Genomic DNA, 13,665 nt, shown 5'->3' with positions numbered 1-13,665 from the left:
TTGTTCAGTCATGTCTGACTCTTTGTGACCCCATTTGGTGTTTTCTTGGCAAAGATATTGGAGTGGTTTGCCATTTCCTTCTCTAGCTCATTTTACAGATGAGGAGACTGAGACAGCTTTAAGTAACTTGCCCAGAGTCACACAGCTAGTAAGTATCTGAGGCCTGATTTGAACTCAGATCTTTCTGACTCAAGGCCCAGTGCTCTGTGCGCTGTGCCACCTAGCTGCCTCAATATCATTGCTCAATATCAGGCACTTGGAGGAGTCAGTGAGCAGTGGGCATTGGAGGAGGGTGATAATGATAAAAGAGGAGTAACAGGTAACCCCTGTCCTCAAGAAGGCTAGGGAGACAGAACATGCATGTACAGAATAACTGAAGAACACAGCAGCATGCCAAAAAGTAAAGATGAAAATAATATAAAAAGAATGCACCCTTCCTACTGAGAAGATACCCTCTGGTAGAGATGAATGATCAGAGATGGATTGAACCAATCAAAGAAGGTTTAGAGCCATACATAGGTGGTTAGAGCAGAAAGAGCCCTTTGGGAGCAAACCCCTCTCATTTCACAGAAGGGGAAACTCAGACCTAGGGAGGGTAACTTACCCAAGTCACCCAAGGTCACAAAGACAGGTGATACCTTAGGTAGGACTAGAACCCAGGGCTTGTGACTCTTATTCCAGTATTCTTTTCACTATACCTCTGCTTCACTTCGGAAAAGGTTCTGAGGAAGCCAGGGAGGAGGGAGGCAAGGGTTGATAAAGATGAAGGAGGATGCGTTCCATCTAAGGAGAATGACGCACTTCAGATATGGGAAGGAGTAAGTCAGGCAGCTCTAAACATGGTGTCCCACACTGCCCTTACAGTTTGATTCCCACAGGATAGGAGATGCTTCCCTAGGGTTGGTCTGCATGGTGCTCCTCCTACTGCTGAAGGTGATGAGGGACCAGGTGCCACCCCTCCACCGGCAAATGCCACCTTGTGTCCGGCTTAGCCACCTGCTAGTCTGGACCATTGCAACAGGTGAGCTGGCCCCCCGGAGGATGGACTGAGGGAACTGACTGTGGTGAAAAATAAACCAAAAAAACTCCCAACTCCTGCTTGCATCCAGAAGCTCCAGGCCATCATCTTATCATATGGACTTGCCAAAAGGATAGAATTAAACTGACTAACTTAGAAGTAATAAGGGGCTTAGGAAAATGAATGTGTAATGAGGGCAATTCTGGGCAGCTAGGTGATGCAGTGTATAGAGTGCCAGGCCTAGAGCCAGGAAGACCTGGGTTCAAATTTGACCTCAGACACATATTAGCTGTGTGACCCTAGACAAATCACTTAATCCTGTTAGCCTTAGTTTCCTCATCTGTAAAATGAGCTGGAGAAGGAAATGAAAAACTATTCCGCTATACTTGCCAAGAAAACCCCCAATGGAGTCATGAAGAGTCAAAAACGACTGAACAGCAACAATACTGAGGGCAATTGGCTAGGTATATACTGTCTCCAGAAAAGTGGAAACTTTTGATTCCACTCTGCCTGGGCTCTTCTGAAGAAAGAGATAGTAAATTCCATTGTTGAGGGTTTTTTTTTCTGGTTAGTGACATACAAAGATCTTAAAAATACATATTTCTGGGGGCAGGTAGGTGGCACAGTGGATAGAGATGCGACCTTGGAGTCAGGGGGACTTGAGTTCAAATATGGCCTCAGACAGTTGACACTTACTAGCTGTGTGACCTTGGGCAAGTCACTTAACCCCCAATTGCCTCACCAAAAAGCAAAAAAAAAAATACATATTTCTATAGCACTATATAGTTCATAAACTCTTTCCTCATAACAACCCTGTGAAATAGGTGATATAATTATTTCCATTTTTACAGCTACTTAGAGAGATTTGTCTTTTTAATGTCACACAGTTGAGCAGAGACAAGACTTGAACCCAGGTCTTTTATGTCTAATTTTAGGACTCTTTCCATTGTATTCTATTGCCATTTACTTGTGAGTCAACCAGCTGAGCTCCACCCAAGGGTACATGGGATAAGAAGGTAGCCTGGTGGGTTCCACCCTGTACTGGGACGAGGGGTGGGGAAGGGAGAGGGAAGATTGATCTAGCTCTCACTGTCATTCCCAGCTGATCTGGGAATTATTCTGTTGCCACCTCTGTCTGTGACTTGTTATCTAGAATCAATGAATCTTAGAGACCAAATGTCTAATCCAATCCCTCCTCTAAAATATTAATTACAAAGTAGTGTAGGAGAAAGAATACTCAAGGCACAAGACTGAATTTGAATTTCTGCATTGCCTTTTACTAACTGTGACCTTGAGCAAGTTGCTTCATTCCTTTGGGTCTCAGTTTCCTTATTTGTAAAATGTGGTAGGTCCCTTCCAACTCTAGATTTTTGATTCCTACCATGTCTCCAACAAGTGGTCCCAGTAAGTGGTACAGTATCACCATCCAGAGTTGGGAAGTTTTCACTATTTACTTACCTTATTTTGGGTAAATCCAGCACTCTCAAATCCACATTAATAGAATCATTCTAAAAGGATTGCTTACTTTCCCAAAGAATTGACTACAGGCTGATTTTAAGTAGTGAGCATTTAAAGTATGATTCAGCTTTTGTAGGAAGGTCAGTGGTCTGTTCCCAATTCCTGATTCCCCATGTCCCCATGTCTCCAGTCTCCATGTTACAGACTTAAAGCAATGGACCTGGGCTAGTGGCTGGTGTCCCTCCTCCCTAAAACATATAACATTATCATCAGTGAATGGAATTACTGAGCACCTCCAAGGGATATGGCCTCATTTTAGATAGGAATGAAATGAGTGACAATGTCCCTGCTTTCTTAAAGCTTACAGTTCAAGGCAAATGGTCATATAACCAAGACAAAATCCAGAGAGACATATCTCTCTATAGTCATGTTAGTGGACCTTGTTTTCTGTGGGATTTCTATCTATTTCCTGGGTCATTCAGTATCCCCTTGTTCCTTTACAAAACAATTTCTAGTAGGGAGCTCAGAAGTCCACAGTTCAGACATAGTGTTTAAGATAAACTCTGATCTTAAAGCTTTTTTGTAATTTTTAATATGTATTGAGATATATTTTCATATAGAGGATGGGGGTTTCAGGGGAGGGAGGAGTAGCTCTGTCCCTGTGAATGTCCTTTTTAAAATTTATTTAGATGGCCACCATTTATTTATTTGCTTATTCATTTATTTTTGACATTCATTTTGAAAAATTTTGAGTTCCATATTCTCTCCCTCCTTCCAGACCTTCCCCCCCCACATTGAGAAGACAAGCAATGTGATATCAGTTACATATGTGAAGTCATGCAAAACATATGTCCATATTAGTCATGCTGCAAAAAAAAAAGGAAGAAAGAAAAATAAAGTAAAAAAATGTGCTTTAATTTGCACTCAGAATCCATCAGTTCTCCTTCTGGAGGTCAATAGCATTTTTCATCATGAGTCCTTTGGAATTATCCTGGATCGTTGTTGATTAGAGTAGTGTCTTTCACAGTTCATCATCTTTATAATATTGCTGTTACTGCGTACAATGTTCTTCTGGTTCGGCTCACTTCGCTTTGTATCAGTTCATATTAGTCTGCCAAGGTTTTTCTGCTCATCATTTCTTACAGCAAAATAGTATTCCATCACAATCATATACCACAACTGTCTGATCATTCCTCAATTGATGGGCATCTCCTCAACTTCCAATTCTTTGCCCCACAAAAAGAGCTGCTATAAATTTTTTTGTACATATAGGTCCTTTTCCTTTTCCTTTGATCTCTTTGGGGTACAGACTTAGTAGTGATATTGCTGCTGAATAGTTTCTCTTGTCATTCCACTCTTGATCACAAACCAAATATCTGTGGTTGCTCAAGCTTACCCTCCCTCTTAGTTCATTTCCTCTGCTCTTAGACCAAGGCCCCAAACCCACTATGGGTATGACTCTCAAGTACCAATAGTTACTCTTACTCTCAAATACCCTTACATATATACTCTACAATCATTGTCTCTTTTTCCATGCTGCTATTGTCACAGATCTCCAAATGTTTTTGATCACACATCCCATCAGTAAAAACTTCTTTAGTATACACTGCCAATATGTGTATATTTTTAGGTAGGTATGATTATATGAATAATTATGGCCATTTTAAACCATGTAAAAAGAATAGAAGTTTTAAATGGACAAGATGAAATAATAGTCTAAAGCAGGGATAGGAAACCTTCAAAATCCCTTTGTTCTGTGAAGTTTGGATTCAGTCAAAGGGCCTCACTTGAGGACCCGGAGGGCTCCTCATTCACAGGTCCCTCACTCTAGTCTAAAGGGTATTTTGAGTATAATTTAGTAATGTAGTATATATAATTTAATTATAGTATTTTAAAAGGTTAAAATGAAATCATATTTGAACCTAAAATTAATAGGACGCTATTGGAGTGTATTGTGTAGGAAAATGATGTGGTCAGAATTGTTTTAGGAAAATCATTTTAGCAGCAGTGGGGAACTTTGTGAGTGATTAGGAGGCTATTTTGGATAGCCCAGGTGAGAGGTGATGAACTAACATTGGTGGCTGTCTGATCGAAGAGAAGGGATAGATGCAAGAGATGTTGTAGAGGTGGAAATGGCAAAGTTTGGCAACTGATTAGAGATGTGGGACGAATGAGAGTGTGGAGTCGAAGTTGATACTGGACTGTGAACCTGATAACTGGAAAGATGGTGGTGTCCTCAAGACAAATAGAGAAATTCAGAAGAGGGGTGTGTTTAGGGGAAGGATAAAGTCACAAGATTGGTGATACAGATCACAACCCATCCTGCCTGATCATCTTGTGAAACTTACTCTCTACCCAAAATAAAAAGGAGTAGAGTTGGTGGGATGGGGTCAGAGTACAGCACCTGCCGTTTGAAGGGTACCTGCTTGTGCCTGGGGATCTAGAGGCTGGGGTAGGTATGCTGGGGCAGAGGGAAAATTTTCCCAATGGCTACTGTACAGCTGCTACTCTGGGTACCCTGTAGATGAACATAGGCTCAAAAGAGGGCAAGTTAGAAGCTTGCAAAGCAGAAGGAGAGGGCAGAGTAGGGAAGCTTTGGGGAATAAGGGTAAAAACTCCATGATTGACTATCACAAGGAGAGTGGGATGCGACCCATCTTCCCACCCTTTGGTTGATCACAGCCCTTGTACACAGCCCATAGCTCCCACTTTGGAGACCACTGCTTTAAACCATCAATGATGGAGAACAAACTTGAGGCAATTTCCCAACACTCTAAGTGCCACTCCTCCCCTAGAATTCCAGACACTTCTTTCTCATTACAACTGGTCCCAGGATGGATAGGGATTGGGAATAGATGTGTGATTTCTTTCAGTGGTGTAGGAAACTCCCCAGATGAGGAAATGACCTTTGCCAATGTACCTTCTTTACAATTTAGAGTCTTAGAGAGTTGCCCAGAGCAATGAAATGTTAAATGACTCACCTGCAGTCATAGCCACTATCTGTCAGATGCAGTCATTGAAGCTAGGTCTTCTTGGTTCTGAGGCCAGATATCGATCCCAGGAAAAGGGGATGAAATCTTCCCTTAAAGAGGTAGCACTTGTGCCCCCTCTTACTCTTTTAGCTTTGTAGCACCCCAAGCTTCTGAAGATACTTTTACAAAAAGATTTACACACTAGTGGGGTTAGAAAAGACTAGGAAGATATTTCCAGGTGTTTTCTATTTCCATAATTGTCTGCACTCATAAATAGCCTCATAAAATGTTAGAACTGGTAGGGACTTCAGAGATTGTCTAATCCAGGGGTGGGGAACCTGCAGCCTTAAAGCCACATGTGGCCTTCTAGATCCTTGGGTTCAGCCTTTTAACTAAGTACACGTTTTACAGAACAAATCCTTTTATTAAAGGGATTTGTTCTGCGCAGTTTGGATTCAGTCAAAAGGCCGCATTTGAGGGCCTAGAGGGCCACATGTGGCCTCGAGGCTGCAGGTTCCCCATCCTTGGTCTAATCATTCCCATTTATTTTACAGAGGAGGAAACTGAAGCCCAGAGAGGAAGAAATCAACTTATTTAAGGTCATACAGCTTATAAGTAGTAAGGCTGAGGCTAGAACTCATGTCTCCAGCCTGTTAGTCCAGATCTTTTCCCACTATACCACAGATTCACACATGGGTGTAACATACATGGATTCATGATGAACCCATGAACATGATGCACACGTATATGTTGTACATCCAATGGGTATTTGTTGAATCATGGAAAAGCAGCAGTGAGCTGATTGATATCTTTGGCAATAACACAGGGAAAACAAGACTGACTTTGTTCTCTCCTTGCATGCTAATTCTTCTTTTTGTCTGGAGTAAAGTTTAACTGCTGCTGTTTCCCCTGTGTTCTAGCCCGCAATGCTCTAGTGATACTGTTTGCTGGCCTGGTTGCCTACTCCTTCCAGGTGATGGGATCTCAGCCATTCCTTCTGACTGGGAAAACTGCAGAAGGTCTACCTCCCTTCCAGCTTCCTCCCTTCTCTGTGGCCACCCCCAATGGGACTGTGTCCTTTAACCAAATAGTACAGGTGGGTAGACATCCTAGGCTACCATGACTTCTGTGTCTGCTGCCCCCTGGTGGATGCAAGAACCCCATTGGGTCCTAATGCTGTTGTTTGGTGATGAGGTCCAAGCCCCTGCTGGAATTTCTGAATTGTTAGCAAGAAGGTGGAGATAAGGCATTGCTTTTTGGCAAAAGGATATTGGTGAAAGAATTCCAGACTGAAAAAAAGTCTGGTGAAATGGTTCTTTTGCCTCTAAGTAGGAAGATACCAAAGGGCTATTCCTTCTTTAAAGACCTTCAGAGAAAAAAGATTCAACATCCTTCCCAGTCATTTCTTCAGAATTCTTTAATTTTGGCACATGGGGAAAACAAAAGAAATTCACCCTCAAATAAATTTAGTAATTTGTAATATGAAAAATAATATAAAAAGCAATTAAATCAAATTCACTCAAGCAAGGAGAATGAATTATTTTAGATTTTTAAGTTTGGGTGTTAATAAATACCATTTAATAAACTATGTCATCTGCTAGCTTCCTATTTTAACTAATTATTCTTGCCAAATAGGTGCTTAGCTCAGTTGATGCTAAACTACTAAAAGAAGTCATGTTTTAAATTTTTGCACTCCTTATAATTTGGTATCCTGGATCAAAGCCCCAGTCCCTCTGCCCCAGGCTCTGCTTGTCCCACCACTTATCTCACAACTCTCAGTATCAAAAAATCCTTCATTCATCTTTAACTTAAGTCTTATATTATGCTGTAGTTAAAATGTGTTTAACTCTTCTCTGAAGGGTAGCCCTTATTTAGCTATCTGAGTCAGCCCTTCCTCATGCGGTATTAGGAAGCAGTGGATCCTCTAAGCTATAAAGATATGGGTCCCTAAGGCCCAGTTGGTGAAAATATTCACACTTTCCTTCTTTCCTTCCAGGATATGGGTGTTGGGCTGGCTGTGGTGCCCCTAATGGCCCTGTTGGAAAGCATCACTATTGCCAAAACCTTTGGTAAGGTCTGCTTGCTAAAAACACCCTTTCCTTGGCATGTTCCTGAATCCAGGCCTCCCTCTGTTTGGGATTCGTCTTTATAATTCCCCTAATGCCCTGGCCTACCCTTCACCCCTTCACTTGGACACATTGGTTAGAGGGGGTTCCAAGGACTCATTCTCATCAATAACTGTTTTTTTGTCTTCCTTTTCTTTAGCATCTCAGAACAACTACCACATTGATTCCAACCAAGAGCTGCTGGCCATTGGTAAGACCCTAGCCACAGATTTCCAGAGATGGGCTTATTGAGTTGTTCAATTAAAGGAATCTTCTAACTTAGGCTGTACCAGGAATGGGACTTATGTAAACCAGGAAGGCAACAAGCATTTATTAAGTGCTTTCTATATGCCAAGCACTGTGCTAACCACTTGTACACAGTATTTAATTTGATTCTCACAACAAACCTGGGAAGTAGGTGTTAATATCCTGATTTTACAGCTGAAGAAACGGAGGCTGATTAAGTGATTTGCCCACTGTCACACAGCTAGTAAGTATCTGAGTTTGGATTTGAACTCAAAAACTCAGCTCCTTCTGACTCCACGCCCAGTGTGTTATTTACAGCACCGCCTAGCTGCCTAGGAGGAGATTAAAGAATATATTCTTATTACATTAACATAATTTAAATTAGATTTTTATGAGCTCATTTTAAACATGGAACAACCTTGAATGGTATGGACTTGGCCAAATTTAGGCTTAGCCCATGACATTTGGCCTATGAGCAGACGTGGGATTTTTTTTGGGGGGGGCTCCTATTTTTCTTGCTTATTGCTGCTGTTGTTTGTTTTTACGACGACTCCCTGGTTAAATTAATTATTTAAATGAGAAACAGGTTAAATTCCATTTTTTAAATGGAAAAAACAAACACTAAGTAATAGGGTGGTTGGAAACATTGTTATTCTTTTTTCACAGTGGCAAAAACTTTGATTAAAATATATGGAGGACTCCCCTTTTGGAACAAAAAGAAAGTTTCTTCTGATCCATTGGGATTATTGAGGTATATTGTGAAAGAAAGTAGCACCAGAAATGCCAAAGGCACTAGATGGCTTGTTCTCAATGGAAAAGCAAAAAGAACTTAAGTTGTCTTTAAAGATCAGGCAGTTAGAGGGCAGAAGCAAATCAGATATAAATTGTTGGGTTGTTTTTTTTTTTTTTAAAACATGTACTGAAGTTGGAGGGCCATTTAATTGATATGTTGATTACCAAGGTGAAGAAGTCAATGTTAATGGAGTTTGGCACTAATCAGCTATAGGAGAAAAGTATACTTTCTGATCCAGAGGTGTTTTTGGGGAATGCCTTGGACCCTATGGAGTTGAGGGTTATAAATGGGATAATAGGGGTAAATGTGATCAAGAATTAGAGAAAGTGCTTTAAAAAAAAATCTCAAATTTAATCTGTTACTACCCTGAGGGATGCTACTTTCCGGGGAGCAGCTTCTAGAATGGATAAATAAGAGAGTGTTCTGGACTTTTAAGGAATATGGATGGTTGTAAGAGAAGACTGGGAGAGTTTACAGACGATTTACTTTTGCAAAATCAAATGAATCAGTTGCTGGATACCACAACAGATAGAGTGTTGGATCTGGAGTCAGAAAGACCTGAGTTCAAATGCAGCCTCAGGTACTTGCTAACTGTGTGACCCTGGGCAAGTCACTTAACTTCTGTCTACTTTAGCTTCCTCATCTGTAAAATGGGGATAATAATAGCACCTACCTCCTGTGGTGAATGGACCAAATGAGAAAACATTTGTAAAGTGCTTTGCAAACCTTAAAGTGCTGTATAAATTCCAGCTATCATCATCATCATCTTTGGTTCTAACTTTAGTTCTTTTTAATTACTAATTTATCACAATTGTCCCCATTCACTTCTAAAGAACCAGCAGTGAGCAAATCACCACCTGCTGCATGGGATCATGGCACATGAGCCTAAGTTGAGGTATCTCGGCACCTGTGTGAGGTTGTTCCACTGGTGCCAATGAGTCCCAACTTGGACTTTGATTTGTATAGAGACTAGAGTTCCGTGTGTCCAGACCATCATCCTTGCAAATATGTGTATTGGCTCCAAGAGGAGCCAGAAGAGAGAACCTATTCTTACATCTCAGGAGTACAACATTCTGCTGTACTTGATGGTGGGTCAGGAGTGCCATCTTTGTATGTGAAAATGTGAATACGCTAAGATTTTAGCATTAAGTTATACATGGATAAGGCAATACATACAGGATAGAGAGAGAGGTCAGAAGTAAGAGCAGGTAGGAAACAAATAGAGACTGTGAAACTTACAAAACCAGACATAGAAGTATTTGGAATGAAGGACTAGTAACCCACCTAACTGGAACAATTAGTTTTTTGTAACTAAAGCAAAGGAGTAGCATCAACAATTTTGAATGGAAATGCCCACATTTTGAACTGACACAACCAGCCAGTGTGGATTCAAGTCTCCATCATTAATGTCCTAACACAGACTCTAACAACGTCTTCCTGAGAGATCAAGGCTGGAGTTATTCCTTTGTTCACCTTGCTGGAGTTATTCCTTTGATCACCTTATTGTTTCTCATGTTTCTCGATCTTGGCTTCTTCTTGGTCAGAGGAGTCTCATGGGAATGTGGAGTTTGGGGCAGATTAAGCTGGCCCACTTGATCTAGCTGTGCTGTGGGTATGGAGCTTTGTTTCATGCTGAACTGTCTCCTAATCAGGACACAAAAGGATCCCATTGTATGTGTGATCATGTGTGGCTGTGGCAGCTGGGAGGGGTTGTGGTTTGAAAACTGGATCCTAGTTTGGGCCAGGTTGGGGTTATTAAAAGTCAGACCTGAGTATTGCGATTGGTTAGAGCCTGTGGCTAGTAAGGCCCAAATTATAGGTCTGTACAGGTCAGGTATCTTTGCATACAGAAAAACTCCATCTTAGTAATAGGTGATATATCCTTGATCTTGGACAGGGAACTTACTAGAATATAGTCACCATGAAAACAGAAACCATTTGTGAATCTTTATTTTCAAGGATTTTGAATTAACTTCAAGGTGGTCTTGACAGTAAGTGGCTGTTAAGTATGTTGACACTTGTGATTATCCCTGTCTTAGCTGTCAGAGAGGCAGTGTGCCATAATGGATAGCATTAGTCTTGGAGTCAGGCACACCTGAGTTCAAAGTTTGCTTTTGATACTAATTGTGTGGCCATAGACAAGGCACTGAACTTATCTGAGCCTCAATTTCCTCATTTGTTAAAGGAGAGGCTTAGATTAGATGGAGATGGCCTCTTGAGTCTTTAAATCTTTTATTTAATCTTTCTCTTTCCCCCAGTGCTCAGCGCAGTGTTTGTTTAATGAGGGTCTGAATCTAGAGGCCAGACATCTTGTAATTGTGTGTTCTTGGACACAGAGAGAACTCGATGATGCAGCTCATTTCCAAAACAGTTTATATTTGTCACATACACATTTGTATCAACCAATCCTTATTTCTGATTAAGGCTCCTTGGCTAGCCACAGCTAGTTCCCTACTCTACCTCTACCTCTGGAGATGCTCCTTACTCTCACTAACCAGATTCTCTCCCTCTTCTCTTTTAGGCCTCACCAATTTACTGGGCTCCTTTGTTTCCTCCTACCCTGTCACAGGCAGCTTTGGACGGTGAGTAATCAGATCTCTACTTTTCCTTTGGCTCCCAGTGTCCTGCAGCCCTAGTCTCTGCCCAAGCAGAGGACTCCATGGCCTGAAGACAAGCAATCCCCACTCTTGCCCTCCACAGCCTAGGGAATTACCTTCCAACTCTTAAGACAGATAGAAGCCTTGTCACTTAGGCCTGCCAAGCCCTTGGCCATGATACATGGTAGGGACAGAGAAATGACCAAGGTCTTGTTGTAGGGTCTGAGTCCCTCACAGATGCTTTTGTATACTCTTTCTCTGGGGATGTCGTCCTCTGTCCTTTCCTCTTTTAGTTTTTCTTGGATATTCAAATGCTACCCACCCCCTCCCAAGATCATCTTAAATCCCAACTTCTTTAGAAAGCCTCCTCAGACCTTCTAGCCCACATTGATTTCTCCTGCCTCTGAACTGCTCTTGCCCTCATTATCTGAATGTTCCCTTTGCCAATTAATCTTGCATTGCTTTGTAATAGCATTCTTATTATCATATGTTATTACTTAAATCTTATATTGTTGCTTCATTTTTAACAAAATAAATATATCATTGTCTCTCCTGTGTGGTTCACAGCACGTAACAGGTGTTTATTACAGGGGTGAGGAACCTACAGCCTTGAGGCCACATGTGGCCCTCTAGGTTCTTCAGAAGTTTGGATTCAGTCAAAGGGCCACACTTGAGGACCTAGAGGGCCACATGTGGCCTCAAGGCTGTAGGTTTCTCACCCCTGGTTTTTTAGATTCTTCAAATTTGATTCATATAATAGAGAGACTGGTTTTAAAACTTCTGCTCTTCCTCATTTTCTTTCTTTGGAACTTAAATATCCTGATTTCTAGGCCCTCTGCTCTAATATACCAACCTACTGCTCCTCTAGGATCCCAGTTTGGGTTCTGCTTTTGTTCACAGCCTAGGAGAGTTACTTCAAGGGTCAGAGGTCTTGGGTTTTACTTCACTAAATCTTTTCATCTTCTCCCTACTCCCAGAATTCCTTAGACCCTCTCCCCTTCTCCCCATTCTATCCTAAATATATTGGTAGGTTGTCTCCCCCTGGTTATAACCTTAGCTTGTTGAGGTCAAGGACTCTCTTGCTTTTGTATACATTTTCTCAGTGCTTAGCACAGTATGACTAATAATTAGATGTTAATAAGTGGTTTTTCATTCATTCATTCCCAGAGCTCTGAATCTAGCTTGCTTTTTTTTTTCCTACCTCTTAGTCCTTGGTCACCAAATTAATCTTTCTCTTTAAAAAAATAATACTTAGCTTGACTCAACACAGCAAGCATTTAACTGGCTGGAGAAATAACCTTCAGTTTAGAGTTCCTAGTCTGTACCCCACCTCCAAGCATCCTCCAACATTCTGTAGTAATTATGCATTTGAATTGCCTTTCAGGACAGCAGTGAATGCCCAAACAGGGGTATGTACTCCAGCAGGAGGACTGGTGACAGGTAAGGAAGTCTCCTGGCAGGGATACTTCTTCCATTATTGCATTGGTAAGCAAGTATGACTTGAGGGAAGGGAAAATTTTGCAGGACATTCATGAAATGCTTTTCTTATTGACTAAGCCTGACTCAGGCTGGTTTGGTAGTTCAGGATCAAGATTGAAACAAAATGAGGAACTTGGGGAACATTTTTAGAAATTATTGGCCATATTTCCCTCTGTATCTCTCCTCCCACTTCCCAGAGAGCCATCACATATAACAGATTTTATTTTTTAAAGAAAAAGAGGAAGAAAGAAAAAAAAATCAGCAAAATTTATCAATACATCTAAAAAACCCTGAAAATATATGCAATGTTCCACATTTGGTGACTTCCCACCTTTCTCCTTTGGGGCCATGTTTGTTGCCTGTAACTTTACAACATTCATTTTTCTTTATTTTTTTTTTTGTGGTTATGCTCATAAAATACTTAAAGGAGGTTTACTTAGCCATTGCAGGAAAGGGATACCGAGCAAGAATATAGTGCTTGACTTAAATAGATGTGGCCTCCCTCATCTCCGTACAGAAATTTACCTGGTCTGCAGGGTAGAGAGAGAGTGATGCCTCCTAAGGCTACAGGAATTCCCTTAAGTCTGAAGGTCTCTGACTCTTCTCTTAGGCTGGCCTCTTTTATGCCTTTTGGCAGGCTGGAAGTGTCAACGACTTGAACCTTAACCCCTAGAACCAATCAGGTCTTAAGAGCAAATTAAAAAAACAATTGGGGGGGGAAGAAAAATGGAGGACCCTAACTTAGTCTTCCTGATGGGGATCCTGGTAGACACTGCTTATTACACCCTTCCATAATATATCCAGCTAGTTGTTATATAGTAATAGCTAACATTTACATAGCTTTTACTATGTGCCAGCAACTGCACTAAGCCCTTTGCAATTATTAATTTATTTGATCCTCACAACAATCCGGGAAGGTAAGTGCTATTATTATCCCAATTTTCTAGGAGAAGAAACTAAGCAAACAGGGTTAAGGGACTTGCCCAGGATCGCATAG

General features: G+C 41.2%; 1 protein-coding gene across 2 annotated transcripts in view; it reads left to right on the top strand.

The window, feature by feature from the left end:
- SLC26A11 (solute carrier family 26 member 11) overlaps positions 1-13,665 on the top strand; it is a 41,821-nt gene that overhangs the window by 8,698 nt on the left and 19,458 nt on the right. For both annotated transcript variants that reach the window (XM_027850155.1, XM_027850156.1), the window contains 6 exons: positions 879-1,021; positions 6,369-6,544; positions 7,445-7,517; positions 7,714-7,764; positions 11,114-11,174; positions 12,574-12,629. In XM_027850155.1, the coding sequence (XP_027705956.1) occupies positions 879-1,021; positions 6,369-6,544; positions 7,445-7,517; positions 7,714-7,764; positions 11,114-11,174; positions 12,574-12,629 (560 nt within the window). The remainder of the gene's footprint in view (positions 1-878; positions 1,022-6,368; positions 6,545-7,444; positions 7,518-7,713; positions 7,765-11,113; positions 11,175-12,573; positions 12,630-13,665) is intronic.

The sequence above is a fragment of the Vombatus ursinus genome, unplaced genomic scaffold (genome assembly GCF_900497805.2).
Source record: "Vombatus ursinus unplaced genomic scaffold, bare-nosed wombat genome assembly UNPS02008996.1, whole genome shotgun sequence".
Taxonomy (NCBI): domain Eukaryota; kingdom Metazoa; phylum Chordata; class Mammalia; order Diprotodontia; family Vombatidae; genus Vombatus; species Vombatus ursinus.
This window is presented reverse-complemented; position numbering and strand designations above follow the sequence as displayed.